Source organism: Choloepus didactylus, chromosome 15 (genome assembly GCF_015220235.1).
Source record: "Choloepus didactylus isolate mChoDid1 chromosome 15, mChoDid1.pri, whole genome shotgun sequence".
NCBI classification, from domain to species: Eukaryota; Metazoa; Chordata; class Mammalia; order Pilosa; family Megalonychidae; genus Choloepus; species Choloepus didactylus.
Window position 1 is genome coordinate 38958852 of NC_051321.1, and position 25330 is coordinate 38984181.

Below are 25330 nucleotides of genomic sequence, written 5' to 3' on the forward strand. Positions count from 1 at the left end.
GCGGGACGATCAACGGAGGCTCCGAGTCCTGTGAGGGAGGAATGGTATGGGACAAGAGACACAAAGAACGACAGCAAGACAAATATCCTGATCAAGCTGCAAATCTTTATTAAGGAGGCAGAGCATATATACTCTAGGAGAAGGGGAAGTGGCTAGCAAGGGCTCGTGGCGGTCTAGGATTGGTGGCTGCTGTTGCTAGGGCGGATGGCAGATGTAGGGTTAGCACTTTTGGTGCGAACTAGCACTTTTGGCGTGAACTACTTCCGTAAAGAAGGCTGAGGGTAACTTAAGCTATTGTTGTATCAGCCCTGGCGGCCATGTTGCACATCTCCGGCATAGCTGAAGGTGGACTTCATGCATGCTACCTTAATCGCCCTCTACAATCCGCGGGCATTGAAATCAGTTGCTAACCTGTTCCAGCCACTCTTTCTAGGGCAGGAGTTAACGTGGTGGAGAGGAAAAGGGGCCCTTTCATTTTGTCATGATACAGTGAGGGAGCCCCACTTTCTGCGAATGGTGAGGAAGATTGATTAGTATAATGTTCCCACCAAAAACAGCTCCTAGATCTCGACGAGTTATTTGAAAGACAACAGCATGTGAGAGGCTGGTGAGTCACGCAGATCCAGCAGATACTGAGGGGATTCCCTGTGAGGAAAGGAGCTGCAATGGGTGAGGTCTCTGAGTGTGCCACTTTCCATCCACGGACATGACTCAAGGCACAATGTATGATAAATGTCACAAAATGACACAGGATCAAAGAGAATCTAAAATGCACTATACTGATCGAATACACTGAATTTGTAATCAAAATAGACCCCCCAGAGTGAACTTCAAACTCAGGTTCTTTCCTTGTGAATTCTATCAAGGTATTGAAGAAACAATACCAACCATTCCAACCTTACACAACTCTTTCAGACCCAAGTCTGTTCTCCTCAGTTCTGTGGCTTCAGCAAGGTTCTCTTCTTCTCCATCCCCCCATGTGCACACATTAAAACCCTGGGCCCAGGCATGACTCTGTCTCAGCTTGGCTGCTGGGCAGAGCTGCTTCCACTCCTGATCCCCTGACTACAAGACCCAGACACCCAAGGGCCAGCCCAAGATGCCACTGAAGACAGCAACATATGAAGCCAAAGGCCCGATTGTGAACAGGTGGAGACAACGAGACAGGCCCATCATCCTAGAGGTGGAGTTGGTGGCCCCATGACTGAGGCAGGTCTCCTGGTGAGAGGGGGCTGAGGTGAGCAGGAATAGCCCATGCCTGCCTCCCTCTTCCCCGAGAAGGTGAATTTTTCCTGCACCTCCCAGAGCCCCGCATAGCAAGAGGGCACTGGACATGGATGGGCCAGCCTACTGGGAATACGTTAATGTACACGGTAAAAAGGATTTAATCCTTGCTTAAATCAAGGATTTTGAGATGAGGAGCTTACCCTGGATTATCTGGTCAGTTCCCTGTGAACACCAGAGCCCTAGTAAGAGGGAAGCAGGGGCATTGCAGTTAGTGGGAGGCTATGTGACAACAGAAGCAATAGGCTGGAGCTGTGTGAGGAAGGGGTCACGAGGCAAGGATGCTGGCGGCTTCCAGAGGCTGAGAAAGGCAGGGACGTGGAGCGTGCCCTAGAGCCCCTGGACGGATCCAGCCCTGGTGACTTGATTGCAGCCAAATGAGACTGATTTTTGACTTCTGACCTCGACAAATGTAAGATGATAACTTGTGTTGCTTTAAGGCACTAGGTTTGTGGTAATTTGTTACAGCAGCAAGAGGAATTGACATACTCACCTACTTCATAAGTTTATGAGAAAGATTAATGTAACACATGCAAAGTGCCAAAAATGGTGAAAGGAGAATAAAATATTGAGCGATAAGGAAAAAAGAGGTGATGGAAGGGAGATTACAAATTTCAGTAAGATACTTAGGGTGGGATGCATAGATAAAGTGACATTAGAACAAACCACAAGACTGCTTGTTTGTCCACATTTTATAAACATTATTTTCATTGCCAATCAATACAGTTGAAAGGTATGTAATGTAATTAATTTTCAGTTTTTATTTTTAAGTTCTTTTCACATGTTAGTCATTTCCATTTCCTCTTATTTAATCTGTCCTTTGAATTATTTGCCCATATTCTGTTATAATAGGGATTTTCCTTTAAAATATATTGATTACTAGAAAAAGAGCAAATTGTAGAATAATGTGTATAGTATGCATCTAAATTTGTAAAGAACCATTTCAATCCCATATGTCATATCATTTATGAATTTATACTTATGTGTACAGATATATATGTACACCAGTACACATATTTGTTGTCTTAAAAATGCATGCCAAAGCTTAAGTGGCTTCCCCTGGGAGAGAAACTGTGAGAAGGGTAATGCATGTTGCCATTTCTCATGTCTTTACTTCAAGACAGAAGGAAAAAAAACATGACTGTGAAATGTATATAATGTTTGGACATCCATGTTTTGCAGATAACACAATGCTAATGACTTCAGGACGAAAGCATCAACTTGCCATCACACTTACGTTAAGTGTAAAACACTGTGGTGAAAACTAGAAAACAGAATAAAGCCTGATGATATTGTCAATATTTCTTGATACTGGGGAGAGAAGACTAATAGCCAGAACACACGATTAGCAATATGGAGACATCCATCTATATTTGAACCTCAACTATCAAACAGGAAGTATTAAAGTAGTTGAAATCTTCATTTAGTGTTTTAGGAACACCAACGTGGAGTCACAAACTCCAACACTTAATGTTCATTCTTGCCCATGGCTGATCCTCTTGATACTTCCCCACAATTGGAGTTGCTCCTTGATACACTTTCTCTCACGTTCAAACACAGATCTCCAGTCACTGTATGAAGCACTCATCCACGAGACTTTCCGTGGAGATCTCATCTGTCACATCTTCGTGCTCCCCTTAAGAAAATCAGAATGTCCTCCTTGGACTCTGTTTTTTTTTTTTTTTTTTTTTTATTTCTCATTTCTTACTTTATTATGTACAGAAGAAGGAAGGTCTCAGAACTGACCCACCAAAAATTAACGTTTCTTCTTTAGAACACACAGAATATTGTATGTTTGTAAATCAACACTCACTAATCATTTTTTTTTTTGCTCTGTTTCACAATGATAACATACTAATAACTCAATATTAGATACATTATTAAGGTATGTGGTGGTCAATATAAAAATCAGTAAGCGGGAGAACTGCAGGTAAAGTTCCTGCAAGAAACGCAGGGAAGTGTCTTTAATGGAGGTTGGATTCTCCCTGGATCTTCAGGGCATGGGGAGATGTGGAGGGGGGAGGTCAGAGGAGGCAACCCCAGTAGAGGGAGGGAGGTGAACGGTGCCCCAGGGGAGGGAAGCTGCAGACGGCACCGCAGCTGGGAGACGGCTGCCCCTTCCTTAGATAGGAACGAAGCAGAGCTGGTATGAAGGCGGCACAGAGGCAAGCCCCCTCTCAACTGGGGTGGTGTCGATGTCCTTTGGTTCAACCAGAGACTTCAGGGTAAAGTTCTGTAAAATGGTGGTGAGGAATAAAAACAGCTCCATGCGGGCCAGGCCCTCACCCACGCAAATTCGTTTTCCTGGAAATTGAAAACACAGGGGAAGATGCTCCTTGAATGCCATGTTTCTGAACTGCCACAGGACACTCAGTAACTTTATTATGAATGATTAGCTTGATGGGTGAGTAGAAAACGGTATGTCTGGAAGGACAGTTGGATAGCTAGGTGGACAGAGGGACAGAGACACTTGCTGTTCACCTAGTATCATTCCAAAAATACTTACTGTAGAAATATTAAGTATTGACACTGTGCCAACTACTTCATTGAGTGTTCCTACATTATAGTGGCTGTTCAGACATTTTAAGTTTCTGTCAATCTTTTTTGAGAATCACACCCACATTCCTTGCCCAGGTGGGACAAAGGGGGAAGGACTGGGAAGAGGGGGCTTACATATCTGTTTCCCTTTCTACCTCTGGCACAAATTCAACTAAAGATTTTTTTCCTCATGAACCTTCAGAGGCATATGTCTAAACCTGTCACTCCCTCACTTTAAAATTTTGAATGGCTCCTACGCCTGTCCTATGGGTTATGTCCAAATTATTTGACCTGGCCCTTTACATTTTGTTCCCAGTCTGATGTTCTGTGATCTTTCTATCCAGTCTTCATCCACACCCTCAACTCTCAGCTCTCGCCAAACCCACCCCTCATCAATCTCCAACACATTAGGCAGTTTCAAGCCATATGCCATGCTGTTTCTTTTGACACAGATGCCTTTCTCTTGTACTTCCTTCATAACCCTGGTCAAATGTCATTTCCTCTTTATAATCCTTGTGATCCCCTCAGGAACCCTGTAGAAATTTTGCCCTCACTGGATTTCCTCAGCATTCTATTCAGGCTTCCATTCAAACATGGATCAGTTTGCATCATTATTCTTTGTTTATTTACCTATCTACCCCTCTAAAATGTGCATTCCTTGAAGGGATGTTTCAATCCTTGTCATCTTGGCACCTGCAATGCCAGATACAAACCCAGCATCAAAAGTCATAGAAAAACCTAAGGCAGTTCCGTGTCCAGAGACTTAGCACACACTGCAGGAGTGGAGACCCATTACCCTATAGAGGGTCTGCAGGAAGAGCAAGGTGCTCTGCAATCGTTGATGGTATCCTGCAATTCTCAGGGGTTTCTTGACCCCACAGTTTCGTGGCAGGTAGTTTTGAAATTTTCCATCTAAAGCAAACATGCTGTTCTGTTCCCAGAGGTCCATGACTTTTGTAATCATGCCATGATCTCTCTTCTTTCCTTGCTCCCTGCCCCTTGTGACATAGCTGAAATGTCATTTTTCTACTAGAGTGCTGCTTATTCCATTTTGTGCTTCACTGTTGGGCATGTGACAGCTGAAAGCAGGCAACTTCCCCTCTCGCCACCCAGTATAGCCTTTGCTTCTTTTTCATAGCAGAGGTTGTATTTGTACTGATCTTTCCACTCATCTGCTTCTCTAACTGTGTTGTTCCTATTCTGAGTGCCTATTCTGGTCTTCTGGGTACTTATGTCCCCAAACTCATCTAAGGGGTGAGGGGCACCACATAGAAGATACTCAGCAAAGCTGTGGAATATGTGTGTCCTTCTCAGGGCAAGGTGAGGACAGTCTGGATGAGTGTCACCTTCTAGGAAGAGCTTTTGTGTAGCCCAGTGATGTATCTGGAGGCAGAATTCAATCAACCCATTCTCTAGCTTTCTCCCTTTGGAAGAAATAACTGGGTCAGCTCCCCAAAGTCCCACTGATCTGGCCCAAGAATGCTCATGTACCCTGTGGAGGGAGCGTGCCTGGGCATTGGCAGAAGTGCTCACGACTCTGCAGAAAGAGCAGTTCTGTGAGCCCCAGGCTATGCAGCACCCAAGTTCCAACTGATCCCATAAGATTTCTTGTCCCCTGGAGTAGAGATGGACATGAATTTCTATTACCTGTTGAGAAAGGCATGAAGTAGTCACTCTTCTGAAAGTTGCCACTCTTATCCAGAAAGTGGCCAGGATCAAACCTCTCTGGGTTGGGAAATTCTTTGTTATTGTGCATCACAGAAGTCAGCGATGTGATTATGTTTGTGCCCTAGAAAGGACAGATAGATAAATTGAATCATAAAGAATTCATGGTGCTGGAGGAAATACAGGAAATCACTTAGTCCAATCTTTTTGTTCTGTAGGTGAGGAAACCCACGTCCAAAGAAGGGCCGTGACATTTCCAGCAAGACAGACTGAGTAATAAACAGGGATGCATTTAATGCCAGTGGCAATGATCTTGCCAAAGTTGCCTCCAATACATTTGAGGTACTGAGCACTTGAGCACTTGAGTGCCAATGTTCTGAATCCTCTGTCCATGTAACCAAGCTGGGTTAAGCAGCACCTGCTCTATTTCATCACTTCAGGTTTACCACATCTTATATGTGAATTAAGGTTTAAAATAGAAATCTCTGCTGGTTCTTGAAAAGCCAGAAATAACTAGAAGGGCAATAATGGATGATATTGGTGATCCCTATCTGATTCCTGTGTTTCCAATTTAGTGAGTCATAGCAGAAGAAATAATTTTAATAATAATTCTCAACCAAATATCAAAAACAGAAAAGCATCTCCTAGTTATGCCTCTGGGTGAGAAAAAAGTGGACTGGGATTCCTGACATTTGATTGGGGCAAGATTCTTTGCTTCTTGGTAACGGCTTCAATTTCCTCTTCCCAGAGATGGCATAGAAATTGCACCCTTAGGAAATGCATAGCCGCTTCTTTAGTATCAAAATTGGATTTTTAGTTATTTCCATTTCCATTATAATATTAATATGTGCTGGCATTAATTGGGATAAAGTAGCTTGTAGCATATGAACTAGAAAGTCTGAATAAATACAGAAATCATGTGTTAGAAGGCAACAGAAAGTGATGAGACAAATATTGGTGTCAAGAGTCCAGAGAGGGAAGATACTTGGAGAGGTAGGCTGACAGCTGCAGTCAATTTTAAGCTGTGTTCACTTCCGGTTTTGAAGGAGGCCTAGAGATTTATATCCTTGTGTCATCCTAGTGGAGGAGGGATGAACCCTTTTTGGAAGAAGACAAACATTATCTGAGCCTCCGGATTTTTCTAATATAATCTTTGGTATTTAACCCCAAATTACAGGGCATTCCAGGACAGAATTTAGTGGTCACAAACAGAAGAAATAATGGGTGAGAGGCAATAAAAATAGACTCACTGTAGGGAGTATGTCCCATCTACTTTGAGGCAAGAATTACCCCCATTTGAGAAATCTGAAAAGAAAACTTTGAGGCAGAAAAATTGCAGAAAAATATCAATGGTGATATATTAAATCCCCATTTCTTCCTGGAGATCCCAAACAAACAAAACAAGAATGCCTATTACTCTCACTCCTATTCAACAGTTATCCTGGAAATCCTAGTCAGTGCAATAATGCAAATTGAAATGAAAGTCAGGAGAATTGGAAAACAAAAAACCAAATAAATATTTATCCAGATTGCAGGATTGTGGACATGGAAATTCCAAATGAATATACAGACAACCTATTTGCAATATTAAGTGCATTTGTCAAGGTTACTAGATATATTATTAAATTAATACAATCAGTTTTATTTTCATATACCAGAAAAAAATGGAAAGGTCTTTTACAATAATTATGTAATTTATAACAACATCAAAAATATTAATTACATAGGAAAAAGCCAAAAGCAATGTGCAGGCCACTGCGCTAAGAACAAAAATTATTGAGAAAATTGAAGAAAGCACCAACAAATTGGGAGCATTTTCATATTCAATAATTGAAAGATTCAGCATGTCAAGAATATTTAGATTTAATGCCATTCTAACAGAATTCCTGGCACAGTATTTTTGGAAATCAACACCCTGATATTAAAGTAATCAGCTAAGAGTAGCCAGAACAATATTAAATAAGAAAAAATCTGGAAGACATAGGCTGCCAGATACCAGAATCTGTTGGAAAGCTTTATAATCCCTAACTGGAAACAACACAAAATCCATCATGCTGTTATATGTATGATTATTGCACAGTTGTCATCTCTCCTGAGGGCAGAGCATTGGAATCATACTGTGAACATGAGAAGTTCAAATGCACTGAGGTGCAGGGTAGGGGAAACAAATCTTACTTTGGGGATGACGTAGTTTCTGAATTTAACGTCACTGATCACTGCATGGGGCAGGCTGGTGGGCAGGAAGTCAATGTATCTCTGGATCTCGTGCAGCACGGCATCCGTGTAGGGCATGCTGCTCCTGTCCTGCATGCAGGGGCTCCGGTGTCTGCCAACCACGTGGTCAATCTCTTCCTGGAGTTTAGCTGATAAGACACAAATAAGAACTGATGGCAAAGGAGAAAAATGCACATGTGCCATAGCAACTCAGGGTTACATGAAGTATTACAAAAGTGTCCCAACATTGTTATAAACATAAATTATATGCCCAGGAGTACACCTAGACATAGAGAAAATTGCTATAATATATGTACATATAACTTTCCTACAAGCTAGACATTAAGGTAATCTGTAAATACCTATATATTAGAACACAGGATGACCAATACATAGAAATAATGAAATGTTTCAAAATATAAATAGTATATAATTGACTCAAGAAATTACTGTCCTTGCAGACAGAAAAACAGAAGTCACATATTAATTTTATTTTAAACAATACATGGTGTTTTAAAAATACATCCTACTCCTGGATCTATATGGACATATGTGTTTGCTTGTGGGTGTCTGTGTGTGTGCAATTTACAATAGTACCTTCTCCACCCTCCCCACCCCAAAAAGACCTCCACTTTGAACCATTCTTGTGGTTTCTTTTGAAATGTATGCTCAAATTTCAAAATAATCACACTTTCTACCACTATTTCTTTTTTTTTTCTTTTTTTGCTTTCACTTATTCATTTTTTATTAAAATTTGTTTTTTATTTATTGAGATTGTTCACATACCATACAATTATCCACAGATCTAAAGTGTACAATCAATTGCCCCTGGTACCATCATACAGCTGTACATCCATCACCAAAATTAATTTTTTTTTCAATTTTTAGAACATTTTCATTACTCCACAAAACAAATACAGACAAAAAAAAAAGGAATCTCAAATCCTCCCATGCCTCAACTACCCCCCGCATTGTTGACTCACGGTATTGGTATAGTACATTTGTTACTGTTGATGAGAGAAAGTTAAAATACTACTAACTGTAGTTAGTTTGCAATAGGTATATTTTTCCCTATATGCCCCTCTATTTTTTTAAAGTTTCAGAATAGTATTTAATTTTCAGATAGTTATACTCATCTTATTTGATATCACAAAATAGTGCCGTGTTATAAATTTTACACATGATGATACTGTTGCACTATTCTCACCATGCATAGGTTGCAGAATAAATCTGAATACAGACCAATACTTCCCTGTCTTCTTCCTTTGTATATTTACAAACATGCCTACACATAACCCTTGGTATTCAAATTATTATTATCTGAACCAAGGAACTAAATGCATTGAGATAATTTTGTTTTGTTTATAGGAATTCTCACTGTAAACTATAGAAGCTTAGGGATCAGAGAGTAAACAGATTTTTTTCTTTTTTTTTTTTGCCAAACTGACTGAACTCAGAAGCTAAAATGGTTCAGTATTTTCCATTAACTATGCAATAAATAGCAAATCTTGGGTTGACAATTAATGTTCTTTTGTTTCGTTGTATGAAATAGAAGTTAATATTTGTTACTTAAATTTAGTGATTCAATAACTACAATAACAGATGTCTCTCCATATATAAATAGACATTTTCACCAGCACTCCTCCCTATATACCTTTGCTCTATATATCCCATGCCTATCTCCAGACAATGGCATCTAATCTACACCAACCAATAAAACGTAATGGAGAAGACACATTTTTCAATGCTCTCAAAAAGTATAAGAGTATACCTTTGGATTTTCAATAGAAGTGTATATTTTCAGACTTAAATTTAATAGTTTTTAATTATTCTTAGTCTAATTCCCGTTTTATCAGTTAGGAAACTAAGAGTCATCTTACAAGTTGAGTGAGATGACCACATTTACAATCAGTATGTCAGAAAAGTGAGGCAAGTATCTTCATCGTCTGACTTCTAGTGTTTCAGAAAGAATGCCATACCATAAACCTGAGTTATCCATTTGAAATAGAGTGAAAGACATGGTAGCATGGAATAGGATGTGATACCAAGTATGTTTTCTCCTTCATAATGTCACCATTCTGCAATGTCTGTTTATTCCTCTCTGAAATAAGGAATTAAAAATAATTTAATATAGGGTTGTGTCTTATGATGACTATGATGATAATAAAGCCAAACTTATATTCAGTGGTCACTATATGGCTTAAAAAATGTATCTTCATCTAATATTATGGAACCTTTCTCCATATCTCTCGCTCCTTTCTTTCTTTCTCTGTCGGTAGGGCTCCCTTTAGTGTCTGAAGTAGAGCAGGTCTTTTATTAGCAAAATCTCTCAGCATTTGTTTGTCTGTGAAAAATTTAAGCTCCCCTCAAATTTGAAGGAGAGCTATGCTGGTAAAGAATTCTTGGTCGGCAATTTTTCTCTTAGAATTTTAAATATGTCGTGCCACTGCCTTCTCACCTCCATGGTGGCTGCTGGGTAATCACTACTTAGTCTTATGTTTTTTTCCTTTGTATGTGGTGAATTGCTTTTCTCTTGCTGCTTACAGTACTTGCTCCTTGTCTTCAGTATTTGACAGTCTGATCAGAATATGACTCAGAGTTGGTTTATTTGGATTTATTCTATGTGGAGTTCACTGGGCATTTATGCTTTGTGTATTTGTGTTGTGTAGGTTTGGGAAACTTTCCCCAACAATTTCTTTGAATACTCTTTCTAGACCTTTACCCTTCTCTTCCCCTTCTGGGACACCAATGAGTCTTATATTTGGACATTTTTAATATTATCTATCATATCCCAGAGGTCCATTTCAATTTTTTCAATTTTTTATCTCATTCTTTATTTTGTTCTTTCCTTTTCCGTTTTGTTGTACTCCAGGTAGCTGATTCATTGTCACTTCCTCTAGTCTTGTACTATGAGTATGCAGAATCTTTTTAATTTGGTTGACAATTTCTTTTATTTCCATAAGATCATCTATTTTTTTATTTACTTTTGCAATTTCTTCTTTATGGTATTCTAGGCTCTTCTTCATGTCTTTTATATCCTGTGCCATGCTCTTCTTCATGTCCTTTATATCCTGTGCCATGGTCTCATTGTTTGTCTTTAGTTCTTTGATTAATTGCTCCAATAACTGCATATCTACTGATCTTTTGATTTGGGTGTTTGGGTTTGGGTTATCCATATCATCTGATTTTTTCATATGCTTTAAAATTGCCTGTTGTTTTTGGCCTCTTGGCATTTGGTTAACTCGATAGGGTTCTTTTAGGATATGTATGCTGATTCAAAGACTTCTCTCTAGTGTGTCCGAACTACAGCTTGGTGGTATACACTCTCTAACTAACCAGCAGGTGGCATCTGCAAGCCACCTATTCCCCTCAGTCCAGGTCTCCCCAACTTTGTCTTTGTGGTGTGTGGGGGTCAGATTCTTTTGGGGTCCAATTGGTGCACCAGTTTTGCATGTGTAGTTCGTGCTGTCCACCCTGAATGTGGGGTGTGTGTCTGAGTGGTTACAGAGTGAGGGCAGCTTTAACAATCAACTTCCCAGGTGTTCCTGGGGATTTAAGACTATTTCAAGATTCTAAACCTTCAGTTCAGCCTCACCACTGATTGTCTCTGCTGCTGACCCACAAGTCCTTTGCATTGGTGTATGGTCCCTGGGATTTCTGAGTGGGTCCTTCTTCCAAGCCATACCCTTCTAGTTAGCAGCAGATGCGCAAAAGCCTATTGTCCCCCCAGATATTGAGGTGTACTCACAGGTTGTGGAGATGCTGTTCCTGCCACACTTCCCTGTGCGGTTCTTGCTGCCATATTCGCAGCCACTTGCAGGTTTTTAAAAAAGAACTAGTCTGCCTCCAAATGCCAACTCACAGTTTTCCCACACTGCAGTGTGGCTCCCATACATTCAGCAGGCTTACTCACTTGTTTCAGAACACAGGCTCCCTGTTTAACCAAGTACATGGTCCCTGTGCATTTAGCAGACCTTGTCCAGCTGGTGCATTGCTGGAAATGGCATTCTGCGTGACTTTCTGGCTTTTATCTAGTATTTTTCATGGAGGTGTATTTTTTTTCCTGTCTCTCCTAACTGCCATCTTCCAGAAGTCTCTACCACTCTTTCTTAATTAATCATTTTAAGACAATATCTAATGACTTTTTGTTCAAAAAGATGAGTGATTTACACCTCTACCACTACCCCATGCAAACACAGACACAAATCCACTAACATACACACACACGTGAACATGTCCATGCACACACACACACACCCCATTTTCCCCAACAGATTTAAATCACAATTTTTGGTTATATCAATATTCATTATTTACTTATTTAGGACTACATAAATGTTCTCTGATAAGATAATTTTAATTGTGTTTCATTTTGTGTACATGTTTGCCCTTAAAAATATATCTTTATTTTAATTCTTAGCTTTCTAAATGATGATTTAGAATGATTTCTAACTGATCCTGTAGCTGTTTCAAATTCCTGGAAATACTTTCCCAAGTGCTCTGGTCTCAGATAATTGATCACATCTCTTTTCTCATCTTCCCTCACAGCTGCTCTGCCACACAATCCATTCTAACTGGTTCTTTCCCAAGCCTGGTGCCCAGCGGCCTCCCTGAAACTTCCATTCTCCTACCCAGGTTCTCCTAACTCCTGGAGCCCATGGCTTCCTCTGATTTGGTTTCAGACCTTTGAATGGAGCAAATCCTCCAGTATGTTTATGAGAAAATGAAAAGAAAGGGTACAATTTTTGCAAAATTACAGGTTTGAAACTCTCCCTTTCCTATAAATACACAAGATGACAATTGCTCATGAGAATCCTGATGCTGTTTTGATTCCTCATCCTTTACATATGATACAAATATCATATTGGGAGATTAGGAAATGAGAGAAGGGCATATGTGCCATGTGGGAAGACAGCCAACTCTTCATCTTCTATAATAGGAAGCCAATAGATAAGAACTGATTTCCTTCTCTGAAAATTTTTTCCCTCTTTTTATTTAAAATTCAATTTTATTGAGAATTTTCACAGAGCATACAGTCATCCAAAGTGTACAATCAGTTGTCCATGGTACCATTATATAGCTGTCTGTTCATCACAACAACTAATTTTTTTTCAATTTTAGAATATTTTCATTACTCCAGGAAAGAAATAAAAATAAAAAAGAAAACTCAAATCCTCCCATAACCCTGATCCTCCCCCCGCCTCCGTAACTGACTCATAGTATTGGTATAGTGCATTTGTTACTGTTGATGAAGGAATGTTAAAATACTACTAACTATAGTACCTAGTTTGCAATAGGTGTACTTTTTCCCTATATACCCCTCTATTATTTACTTCTAGGTATAGTATCAGATATTTGTTCTAGTTCATGAAAGAGATTTCTAATATTTGTACAGTTAATCATGGGCATTGTCCACCACAAGATTCACTCTTTTATTCATTCCCATCTTTTAACCTCCAACTTTCCTTCTGGTGACATATGTGATTCTCAGCTTCCCCTTTCTAACACATTCACACACCATTCAGCACTGTTAGTTATCCTCACAATTACGTGCTACCATCACCCCTGTCCATTTCCAAACACTAAAGTTCAACCTAGTTAAACATTCTTCTCATAATAAGAAATAATCCCCCATTCTTTAGCGTTATTCTATATCCTGGTAATCTATATTTCATCTCTATGAGTTTATATATTATAATTAGTTCATATCAGTGAGACCATACAATATTTTCCCTTTTGCGTCTAACATATTTCACTCAATATAATGCCTTCAAGGTTTCTTCATCAACCCATTTTTTCTAAGATGGTTTGTTCACACACCATACCTTCCATCCTAAGTAAACAGTCAGTGGTTCCCTGCATAATCATGTGTTCATGCATTCACCACCATCACCACTACCTATATAAGGACATTTCCATTTTTTCCACAAAGAAAGAGGAAGAGTCAAAGAAGGTGGACAGACAAAAGAAAAGGAAGACGTGAGAAAAAAAAGATGACAGCTGAAAAACCAACAAAAGGAAATATAGAATTAAAGTATAATAAGAGTCAGACAACATCGCCAATGCCAAGAGTCCCACACCCTCCCTTATATCCCCCTTTAACAGGCATCCAGCTTTCATACATCGCCCCTGCCACATCAAAGAAAGCATAATACAATGTTTTCAGCAACTATAGTCTCTAGTTTGCATTGATTGTATTTTTCCCCAATACCACCCCATTTTTAACACTTGCAAGGTTGACATTCATTTGTTCTTCCTCATGTAAAGTCATATTTGTGCATTTTATCACAATTGTTGAACACTCTATGTTTCACTAAGTTATATAGTCCCAGTCTTAATTTTACCTCTTTCCTTCTGGTGTCCCACATGCCCCTAACCTTTGTCTTTCAACCATACTCACAGTCAGCTTTGTTTAGTGTACTTACATTGTTGTGCTACCATCACCCAAAATTGTGCTCTAAACCTCTTACTCTTGTCTTTTCCTATTTGTCTGTAGTGCTCCCTTTAGTATTTTCTGTAGAGCAGATATCTTGTTCACAAACTCTCTCATTGTCTATTTGTCAGAGGATATTTTAAACTGTCCCTGATGCTTAAAGGACAGTTTTGCCAGATACAGGATTCTTGGCTGGCAGTTTTTCTCTTTCAGTGTCTTAAATATATCACACCACTTCCTTCTTGCCTCCATGGTTTCTACAGAGAAATCCAGACATAGTTTTATCAGGCATCCCTTGTATGTGAAGGATCGCTTTCCTCTTGCTGCTTTAAGGATTCTCTCTTTGTCTATGATATTTGATAATCTGATAATCAGATCTATTGTGTTTGGGGTATGCTGTGATTCTTGGATCCATAATTTTATGTCTTTCATAAGAGATGGGAAATTTTCATTGATCATTTCCTGTATTATTGCTTTTGACCCTTTTCCCTTCTCTTCTCTTTCTGGAACACCCATGACATATACATTCATGCACTTCACATTGTCATTCAATTCCCTGAGATATTGCTCATATTTTCCCATTGTTTTCCCTATCTGTTCTTTTGTGTATAGGATTTCAGGTGTCTTGTTCTCCAGTTCCTGAGTGTTTTCTTCTTCCTCTTGAAATCTGCTGTTGTACATTTCCATTCTGTTTTTCATCCCTTGTGTTGTGCCTTTCTTTTCCATAGATTCTGCCAATAGTTTTTTCAAACTTTCTAGTTCTTCCTTATAGTCACCCAGTGTTTATATCCTTCATCTCTTTTTCCATATCTTCCCTAAACTTGTTGACTTAGTTTTTTAATTGATTTACCATATTTGTTTGAAAATCTTTAATTGATTGTTTCATTAAAGTGAAACTATCTCAACTGTATCTCAATTGAGGTGTAAGTTTGTTCCTTTGACTGTGCCATATCTTCATTTTTGCTAATGGAATCTGTAGTTTTCTTTGTCTAGGCATCTGGTTTCTTTGGTTACCCCAATCAGGTTTTCCCAGAGCAGAATGGGCTCAGGTCTCAGAAGGGGGATATATTCAGTATCAGGTTTCCCTGAGGGTGTGTCTTAGAAGATTCACAGAGTTTCCTGTGAGGCCTCTAGCTGTGGTGTTTTTCCTAACTTGCCCAGCAGGTGGTGCCTGTCAGCCTGTTGATCCCCACTGGTGCATCTCTTTAATTCATGTGGTCCCTTTAATTCTCAGCTTGACTTGTTTCTGTTTTGACTGTTTTACCCCAGGCCCTGTGGTCTGAGTTCTGAAGGGAGGGTAAGCACTAGAGCTGAGCCTCACCTCCTTCCTCTTAGGGATGATACACCCCCTAGGGAGTTAAGTTCTGCACTTGAATTACTCCTTTGTCTTGCTGACTCTGTTAACTCCTCCCGTGTGTGGGTCAGAGCTCTGTGAACTGAAAAGGACTGAGGCTCTCTCTGCTGAGTCACTCAGGTTGAGAGAGAGAAAAAAGGGAAAGAAAGCCCCTTTTCAGAGCCAGTCCAATTCTCCCCAGTTTTGCCTAACAGCCAGAGATAACTCCTGGTCTTCTGGGCTCCCTTTTCTGGGACACTGGAGTTTCCTGGCTTTCTAAGGTCAGCTGTCTCAAAAGCCTCTGTATTTTTTTTTAATCAAAAAATTTTTTTTCAGTCAGCTCCACCTCCTCCCAACTGGATGTGATATCAGGTTACTTTGCTGCTTATTAGGGGTTTGTTTATGTTTGTAGCTTGTATTCTGCAGTCCACATCTGTTAATTAAAACCCAGTTGGAGCTAGGCTGAGCTATATTCACTTGCTCCGGGAATACTGCTTTTTCCAACAATGAGGTCTTGCAGCTCAGCCTGCCATGGGGGTAGTGGGCTCCAGATGCAGTTCAGCAGTTTCTACTTACAGTTTTATGCTGTGATCTGAGTCATTCCACCTGTTCCAGGCTGGTGTTCTATGGGTGGACAGTCATGGTTGTATCCCAGCTGTTGTTCCAGATTATTTACTAGTTGTTCCTATTGTTTATTAGTTGCTCCATGGGAATAACTAAATCTCACACTTCACTATGCTGCATCTTGCCCCTCCCCTCTTCTCTGAAATTTTTAATAATTTTCTCTTAAACCTGATGTTCTGAAATTCCATGACCGTGTGTCTTGGGGGGATGCTTGTGTTTCATTCTCTTTCTGGACACTTGGCAAGAATTTCTTTTCTGGATGTCAGAGAATGGAGGTCTTTCCTCTGGAGCTGTTCATGCTCTGCAATCAATTTCTGGCTGCTGGATTCCAGAACTGAGGATGAGGGACGCAGCTAAGGATCTCAGAATTCAAGAGGTGGACTCTTTCCTAACCCTTCTTTTCCATTCCATCGCTGTCTTTGCCCATGTGCCTGAGTGCAGGGCCTCTTAGTATACTTTCTCTAGAATAAGCCTCTATCTTTATATGTGTTTGTGGGTTGGGGGGAGGAATTACATGCTGAAAGGAGTTTTGGAGCAAACTTGTGTGGGGAGACCCTCTTCTTTTTGGCCTCATTTTCTCTTAGTACATTCTTTAACATTTTGTACTTCTAAATACCAGACTGATGGGGATTGCAAGGGCAGAAATGACTTTTTCCCTTATTGATAAATCTTCCTCATCTGACGTTTAGGTTACATTTCATCCTCTCTGCTGAGTTAGGTATCAGGTCTCCAACTGTTCTCTGTGTTACAGAAATTTATTGAACATTTATCAGTTGTTTCCTGTTCTCCTCTTCTCCAACTTTAAAGGCATTAATTCTCATTTATAATTAATTTATAGTTATTTCTTTTTCTGACACAGAAAAAGGCAATGTTTGTTGCTTATCTGCTATGCATAATTGGAATCTCTTTAAAGGTTAATTTCTAATATTAAAGTATTTATAAAAGATAAAAAGTATTGATAAAAGAGCTTCTTATCATTGCAAGAAGTATGTTTTTTGGAAACAGACTTTTGGAATAACAAAATACTCTTAGGTACATCTTCTTCCTAAACAGCAGGACCTTCCCTATGAGCCTTATTTTTAGAGTACTTGCCAGACTGTGTACGTTTTCCTAGGCTGCTTCCCTAAATTTCTAGAATTTCAAGAAATTGATGCTCCAGAATTTCCAGAAATTAAAGCTTAGGGCTCCAATATGGAAGAAATCCATTTTCCCTAACCCTGCACTGAACACTGTATTTTCAGAATGAGAAGAGGTTTCTACAAGCACATACCTACCATTCAAGTGGCATTTTCACTAATAACAACATTATGCAATCTGAAGCCATTGCAAACGTGTCTGCAGGAAATCATCTCCATTGGGCTCCAGACAGTGCACAAGGGCTTCAGAGCTTCTCATCCTGCCACCTCCGTTCCTCACTCCTTTATCTAAAACATGTCCCATTTTAATTCTTTTATCAAATTTGGACAAATTACAGCTGATGGCTGTGATAATGGATCTTCTCTAACACAGTCAACATTGAGTACACTACAGTGCTTTGCCAACTTCTATGCCAAAAATCACCCTGCCCACCATCTGTGGTCCTACCTGCAACCTCTGGGTACTTCAGCAGGAGCAGGAGTCCATATCTCAGGGTGGTGCTCGTAGTCTCTGTCCCAGCAGCAAATAGATCAAATACAGTGGTGGTCAAGTTTTCCATGGTAAATTCAGACTGTGGATTGTGTTTTTCCTAGGGATGATTTGATAGAATCATTAGATGAATTTGTTTGCCTGCATATTTAATTACAATGATTCCAAAATCACACAGATTATTTTAAAGTTAAGGAAACAGAAAAATGGAGACTGCAGTGTTTGAGAAAATATTTCAAGGTATATTGGAGACTGTATGTTAGTTGGTCCAATCTTTATCTCTTACTCCTTTCCATTTCCCAGCCTAATTTAGAGTTGTGTTGGCCATACAATGTAGTTCATGCCAATGAGACATAAGCAGAACCCTGCTGGTGCCACTTTTCTCTTTACTTCTTAATCCAAAGAGAGATGGGAACATGGAAGAGGGGCAGATACAATCTTGGGATGTGAGGATATGAGCATGAAGATAAGGTCTAAATAGGAAATACTGTAAAGCAAAATGGAAGGTACCTGATTTCATGATGCTTCAAGGCTACTGTGTTGTCTTTGGATGGACCCAAGTGACTCTTGGTGGGGATAAATATAAACCCACTATTTCTTAAGCTATTCTTAATTGTGTTTTCTCTTATTCATAGACTAACAATCGATAGAAAAGGGTAAATTAGGGTCATACCACATAAGATGTTTTTAAGCCTGAATCAATGGTTGGCAATTTTCCTCAGCTAAAGAATTTATGGGGACTCAGTATTGACTGCAGACTCATTATGAAACTAAAGTTGTGCAAAAGATATTATAGTGGTGCAACCTAGAATGGACTATAGACAGAGACTGAATTCACAAATCCAAGGGGGAGCCAATGCTTCTGTATTCCACATGCGAGGCACTAGGCAACTTGCTCTAGGAAACATGCATGAATGGGTGGGAGTAACAAAATGGAAGAGACACAACAAATATGAATACAGAGAGTTTAGGCAATAACTATCCATGTAAATGAAGGAGAGAATGGGGTTAATGCAGATGCCAAGTCCAAGGGACTCACTGACTAAAGTTCCCATAAATTGAAGTCGGGAGAGTGAAACGCACTTGACAAAGACAACTCTGGTTAAGCCTTTCCTTCTCACTTTCCCAGACGCTGTGTGCCATGATCTTTTCCTTCTTCATTTTAATGCTTACTATTTTGTATTTTCTAACCTTGCAATTATTTCCATTTCATCTGAAGTGAGCGTTCTGCTTCTCCTCAAGTAGCTTATTAGTGCTTTGAGAACAGGATCCATGTATTCTACTCATTTAACAATTCAATTGTAAAATCTTCCATGCACACAGTAGGGACATTAGCATTATTTGTCTGTTCTTTTAAACATCCCTGGTATGTACAGAATCAATCAAGGGTCCACAACATATACAAGCAAACAATTAAATTTTCTTTGACACTTTACCTGTTCCATTTTGATGAGGAAACAATCAATATAGTCCCGAGGATTGTTAATGTCCAGGGATTCTTGGTGTTCTTTAATTTTTTTCAAAGTAAATTTTTTTACAAATTCTATGTTTTTAAGTATTTTGTTGTGACTCCCGGGGAGATAATCTATGAGAACAGGGAAAGCATGGCAGAACTAAAAGAGAAAAAAATCATTTATTTAAAAAATATTTATTGAAGACATATCATAATGCCCAACTCTTGTTAGAAACTGGAGCTAAAATGATGATTAAAAAAGTATCTCTATCTTGAAGTCTGTGTGCTGATAGATTTGAGGGAGAACATTCTGACCAGAGGATCAAAGATGATAATCATTTCCTATACACATTGTTCTAATTTGCTAATGCTGCAGAATGCAAAACACCAGAGATAGATTGGCTTTTATAAAAAGGGGGTTTATTTGGCTACACAGTTACAGTCTTAAGGCCATAAAGTGTCCAAGGTAACACATCAGTAATCGGGTACCTTCACTGGAGGATGGCCAATGGCATCCAGAAAACCTGTGTTAGCTGGGAAGGCACGTGGCTGGCATCTGCCCCAAAGTTCTGGTTTCAAAATGGCTTTCTCCCAGGATGTTCCTCTCTAGCAAGCTTGCTCCTCTTCAAAATGTCTCTCACAGCTGCACTGAGATCCTTCTCTTTGAGTCAGCTCATTTATATGGCTCCACTGATTAAGGCCCACCCTGAATGGGTGAGGCCATGCCTCCATGGGAATATCTCATCAGAGTCATCACCCACAGCTGGGTGGAGTACACTCCAAGCAAATCTAATCAGCACCAAAACGTCTGCCCCACAAGACTACATCAAAGATAATGGCATGTGGGGAACACAAGACATTCAAACAGGCACACACATGCATCACATTTATAAAATAAAAGCATGTTTATAGCAATTTTCTCATTTTTACAACCATTCTTTCCTACAAGTTTGGAGTAAAGGATGGCATGGATTACTATGATTCACATTTTGTAGATGAGGACAGAGGGTAAGGGAACTTGGACAGCCTGATATGGAGCACAAAGCTAGTACCTGCTGTTTCTTTCTATCGAGCAGCCTCAGAAATAGAATTGATGTTGTAAAATATGGAGGGACTTGACGGTACCATAAAACCCAGCTTTGCATTTTATAGATTTGGTGGCTGTGCACCAGAGCAGGTAAGTGACTACTCTAAGATCACAGAACTATCATTTAGGCAGAGTCCAGGATAGACCAGCTCAGCCCAGCTCAGACACCATAAAACCCAATCATATTGTCATCTAACCCAGTGGCCTTTTCTGGTAGGGTCCCAGCTGAAGCAGCAAACACCCCTACACCACACTCAGTGTTTCCTGGCAGCACTGTGATCCCAAATATACTCCCTCCTTGATATCCTAAATTAGGCATTTCTGCCAAGTAATGTGATGTTGAGGTCTCCAAGACTTGTTGAGAGGATGAGATTTGTGGGTGATGGAAGCCTATCAGCAAAGGTCTTGGGTCTCCATTGAGCACTATGGGCATGCTTTTGGGAAGTCACCAAGTACTTTATGAAAAATGGACTTTGGGGTTTTATGGAAAAAACCACTGAACAGGGAACCAATGGTCTTGAATTTGAACTCAATATTCTGGGCATTTGGTTTCTTGCATTGTATAAAGAGCTTGCCTATCTTTCCCCGATGTTTACTCTATGATGCCAAGCTCAGGCCAGGACTGGGGTGTTCAAACACTCATTTCACATTTTGATCCATACAGAGTTTAGAACTTGTCAGAGAAAAGAGAATAAATGGTTTCTCAGGAAAAGGGATCTTGGTCTCACCTGGACCCATGGGGTGCTCAGAATCCTGGTGTTTTCATTGAGTTGGGCCATCAAGGTAAGAAAATCCTGATCCGTGTAATCAAAATGAGTGTGGAAAACTACAGAGCAGATCACATTGCAGGGAGCACAGCCCAGGATAAAAGTGGGATCACAGGGAGACCCTAAAGAATTGAAAACATTTTTAAAACACCATTAAAATGTACATATAAAACTCTTTGTCTTTGAGATACAGGAAAAGATAATTTTAGAGTCACTAAAATTAAAAGGTAATTTTAAAAGCACTAAAGCCATATCCATCTAGAAATTCTCTTATCAGTCAAAAATTCAGCATGCATAGAATCAATGCCTCACTTTACCCCTCAACCTGAGCTGACCATTCCCTTTTAACTGGTTTCATCACGGTTTTCCAAATATCCCCTTACCTCCACTGCATTATGTTACCTTTCTAACCCAACCTGCCTGATATTTTGGAGGAAGAAAGAAAAAAATGTAAAGAGGCCATTTTTCAAGTCATCTAATAATTTAAATTATCAGTGCAGAATCAACTCTGTCTCCAAAGCCTGTAGACAATTAAGCACTGATATAGGAAGGATGACAATAGTTAGGAACCTCACATCTTTGAAAACATAAGTAGTTGATGGAACCGTATGTCAAACGACTGAGGGGAGATCTGAAGAGAGTGTGATTATGGGTAAATTCACTATTTAAAGTGATAAATGTGAAAAAGTAAAAGCAATCCATATGTATAAGAAGAAAAATTACAAAAATGAATACAACTTATGAGAAAACATGTTGTTTGCTGAAAATAAAAGCAAATCAAGTTTTTTTCTTTCAAACTTGAAGAACAGTATAGAAAAAAAGATAATCCTGAACTAGTTGTACCCATTATCACCTATCAAAACCTCAAATTTAACTTATTGGTGCAAAGCTTACCTCTCTGTTGATTTCTGGACTTTGCTCTGTATTAGCCATCAATAGAACACAGTATGCCATACTAAATTTTAAAACTTGCCCACCATTTAGGTCAATTCCATCATTTTGGAAATGGAAAAAATTTAAGCAGAGGAAAATTTTCTTTTTTTGGTGATGATTTGCAAATGAAACAATTGTTATCAGTGATCAATAAGCTTTAGATGCAAAAAGCCCACAAATTCACAACTATAAAAATAATTAAGGTCAACTTGAATCAAGTGTTGTGAAGAAAAGACAAGAGACTGAATAGTAGGAACCCTTTTGTGATTTTCCACTTCGATGCCAGGACCCTTTGCAAGTGCAACTGGACACACTCCAGGGCAATAAGCTTTCTGAAAATGTTTCTTCTAGCAAGGGAAGTGAAGGGTAATTTGGGAAGCCTCTGGGATTTCTTTCTGCGTGTGTTTGTGATTCATGGCTAAAATCTGATTTTCAGTCTTTCACTTCCTTCCAAAGAGGGTGATTTAGAATCCAAGGCAAAAGTCAGAGTATTGAGGTATTGAGGCAAGGACTTCCTAGGTTAGAAGAGCTGGCAGTGGGGGTAGATAATTACCATGAAGTTTCTAACACAAAATCCAATAAAGAGGAGGGAAAAGATAGGCAGAGAAGAACAGAGGCAACTGATAGGCAAGACAGGGCAGGTGTTATTAATAATAGTGAAAATCTAGTTAAGTAAATATTTTTCAAGTCTGGTATTTATATCCTGGTTTTTGTGTATTTTATGGAATTATGCTTTAGTATATATTTCTTAAAATACAAAAATTGGTTGTGTGAGTAATGATTAATGTTAAATAATTCATGTTGATAGTTTAAAAATCGTCCTGAGTTTAGAGGGAATTCACGATGGTGAGAGGTCCACTAGGAACTCCACAGACAAGCATCATGACTGGGCAGAGCTGCAGGCTCAGGCCTTGAAGAAACCCTTGGACATGCCAGTGAGGCTGCCCATATACCTGTAGTCCAACTAAGGAGAAGCACAAGTCACTTGTTTCATGCTCTGCTGGGAAATGAGAAGGTCATTCCCATGGTGTCCTGGAAAAGTGTTCCCTGGTGAAATGTTCTGGAACAGGAAACCCACAATGAAGCTATGGGGGAAAGACTGCTCTTTAAATGTTGGAGAAAATGAGACTGAAAGCCCTCTATCTTCCTGTTGTTCTGATTTGCAAGTAAACAAACAGAGCTCAGGACAGAAAAGGATTAAATGAGCTTTGTATACACATGTGGTACACTCAGTCATGCATATACACCTACACACACATGCACACACACATACACAAGAAGCATGGAGACAAAGAAGCTCCCGTGGGGCTCTAGAACAAACTCAGCCTCCTCCACCTGAGGGCTGATGCTGCTACTCTCAGGAGAGACCCTGCTGCTCCTGAAATGTCTCCATGGTTGTCACTCAAGGATGCCTAAGAGGGCGGTCTATGACGGTCAGTAATGAGTAAAAATCACCCACCGTTGGTTTTCCTCAGCTCCTCCACAAGGCAGCGGGCTTCCTCCTGGACACGGTCCTCAATGCTCCTCTTCCCCATCCCAAAGTTCCTCAGGGTCATGAGGGAGAAGCGTCGGGTCTCCCTCCATGTCATTCCGTTGCTGAACACGACTCCTACAAAGAGGGGACACAGGCACTAGGAAGGAGATGCTGGTCAAGGAAGAGGTTCTGGGAAGCCCTGCTATGGACCAGGCTGTCCTGAGGAGCAATTCAAGTCTCTGTTTTCAATGCCCTACTCCCCACCCCCATCACCGCTGCCCAACACAGGCACACATCCACCTACCTAGTCCTTTAGAAGCTCTTTCAAATATTGGGAAACTGCCCCTTCCAGAAAACTCCTCTCCATGATCAATCAGAGCTTCCTTCACTGCTTCATACCCATGCAGCACCACAGTGGGCTTCCAGCCCAAATAGAGAGTGAACACAGGGCCGTAGGTTTCAGAGAGCTGGGAAATGGGAAGGAGATGCAGATATTAGCAAAGAAGGGACTGTTTGGTCTCTATCTTGTGCATATATTGTGCAGACTGATGTTATAAGAATATTGTTGATGTTTTTATCCTGCCACACGCAGTTTTAAATATTCTGAATGTTTATATATAAGCATTTTTGTTATTTCTGGAGGATCTCTGATGTGCCAGGCAATGGTATCATCAATATTGTGAGCTAGGTTTATTTAGCTCATTTTACAGATAAATAAATTAAGGCTTAGAGAATTTAAATTTTGCATCCATGATCCCCCATATAATAAATAGAAGACACATTTTGTTTTGTGCTTGATTGACCTCAGATGCCTGGTGAGTTTATCACTTCACAATTCCCAGTTTGGATCAATTCCCAACTTGTGGCATTAGGATCACCTGGAACCTCTTCCCATGGGGATTCTATTCAGTAGCTGTGTGATGAGGCCTAGAAATCTGTATTTTTAAAAACCACCCGAGATGACTCCAAGCCCAGCCCATGTGAGTTTTGCTGGTGTTGCTAACACAGAAAGAGAGCGGGTGCCACAGGGGCTGTGCCGGGACAGGCAGCATCTCCTTCCACCCTGCAGGCTCCAGAGGCCACAGGCAGCAGCTTCTCGCAGAGCCCAAAAGGTTTCTGTCCCCACCCAGTGGGCCCTGACTGAGAACTTTCTTTCATTCACTGATGCTGTCCTGAGCCCACATAGCTATTTCCTTGACATCAGATCCAGTTTGCTCCTTCAGAGAAGGTTAGTTTTTATGGCTCATCTGAACAAAACACACGGTTTATACAATAGACGGCTGCTTGAATGAAATCTGCAACCACAAAAACATTTCTATTAACCTTGACCTTCAGCCTGGAAATCACAGCCAAGAACTGAAACAGTGAAGGGCAGCCGCATGCCCTCCTTTTGCTGCTTGGCCACTTTGTTCTTTTGACTCTACTCTATGACGGCCTAAATGTTTCTTTTCTTGCAAAATGCTTTACTTCATTGCGTTATTTCTGAGCATGACAGAAAAACAAACAAAAAAAGCAACAAAAACAATAAAATCTGCAGGGAATCTTTCACCTCACAATGGTCTATTTTAATACATTGACTCCAAAGATGTATTTTATTTATTCTCAGGAGTTGACTTACCATTTGCAAGGCAGTGGAGGAGCCTAGAGGATACTTACCTTGCTGAAAGATTTGCTGATGTCCTTAACATTTAACTGTAAGATATTTCCAATAATTGGGAGAGGAGTGGGGCCAGGCGGGAGCTTCCCGTTCCCATAGGTCTGTTTCCAGAGGGAAAGGAGAAGCAAACAGGAGAGACAGAGAACCAGAGCGACGACCGGATCCATCAGAACCTTTTCTTCCTACTAAGGCAACTATGAACGTGCCGTCCAAAGCCTTTATATCACTCGGCACTGTTTGAC

General features: G+C 40.0%; 1 protein-coding gene across 1 annotated transcript; it reads right to left on the reverse strand.

The window, feature by feature from the left end:
• Window positions 1–2921: 2921 nt before the first annotated feature.
• LOC119510635 (cytochrome P450 2C18-like) lies at window positions 2922–25284 on the reverse strand. Its single transcript, XM_037805048.1, has 9 exons — window positions 25088–25284; window positions 23736–23898; window positions 23417–23566; window positions 20986–21146; window positions 19154–19330; window positions 17676–17817; window positions 7663–7850; window positions 5470–5611; window positions 2922–3588 (listed from the first exon to the last, which is right to left on the reverse strand). Exons 1-9 carry the CDS (start codon window positions 25253–25255, stop codon window positions 3407–3409), a joined length of 1473 nt encoding a protein of 490 aa, XP_037660976.1. The 5' UTR covers window positions 25256–25284; the 3' UTR covers window positions 2922–3406.
• Between the last annotated feature and the right edge of the window lie 46 nt (window positions 25285–25330).

Coding starts and splice junctions, on each gene's coding strand:
- LOC119510635 (XM_037805048.1), bottom strand. CDS start 25,255: ATGGATCCGGTCGTCGCTCTGGTTCTCTGTCTCTCCTGTTTGCTTCTC. Junction 21,147..23,416: donor GGAGCTGAGGAAAACCAACG/GTGGGTGATTTT, acceptor TCAATTCTTTAG/GGTCTCCCTGTGATCCCACT. Junction 7,851..17,675: donor GAAGTACCCAGAGGTTGCAG/GTAGGACCACAG, acceptor GTGTCTTATCAG/CTAAACTCCAGGAAGAGATT.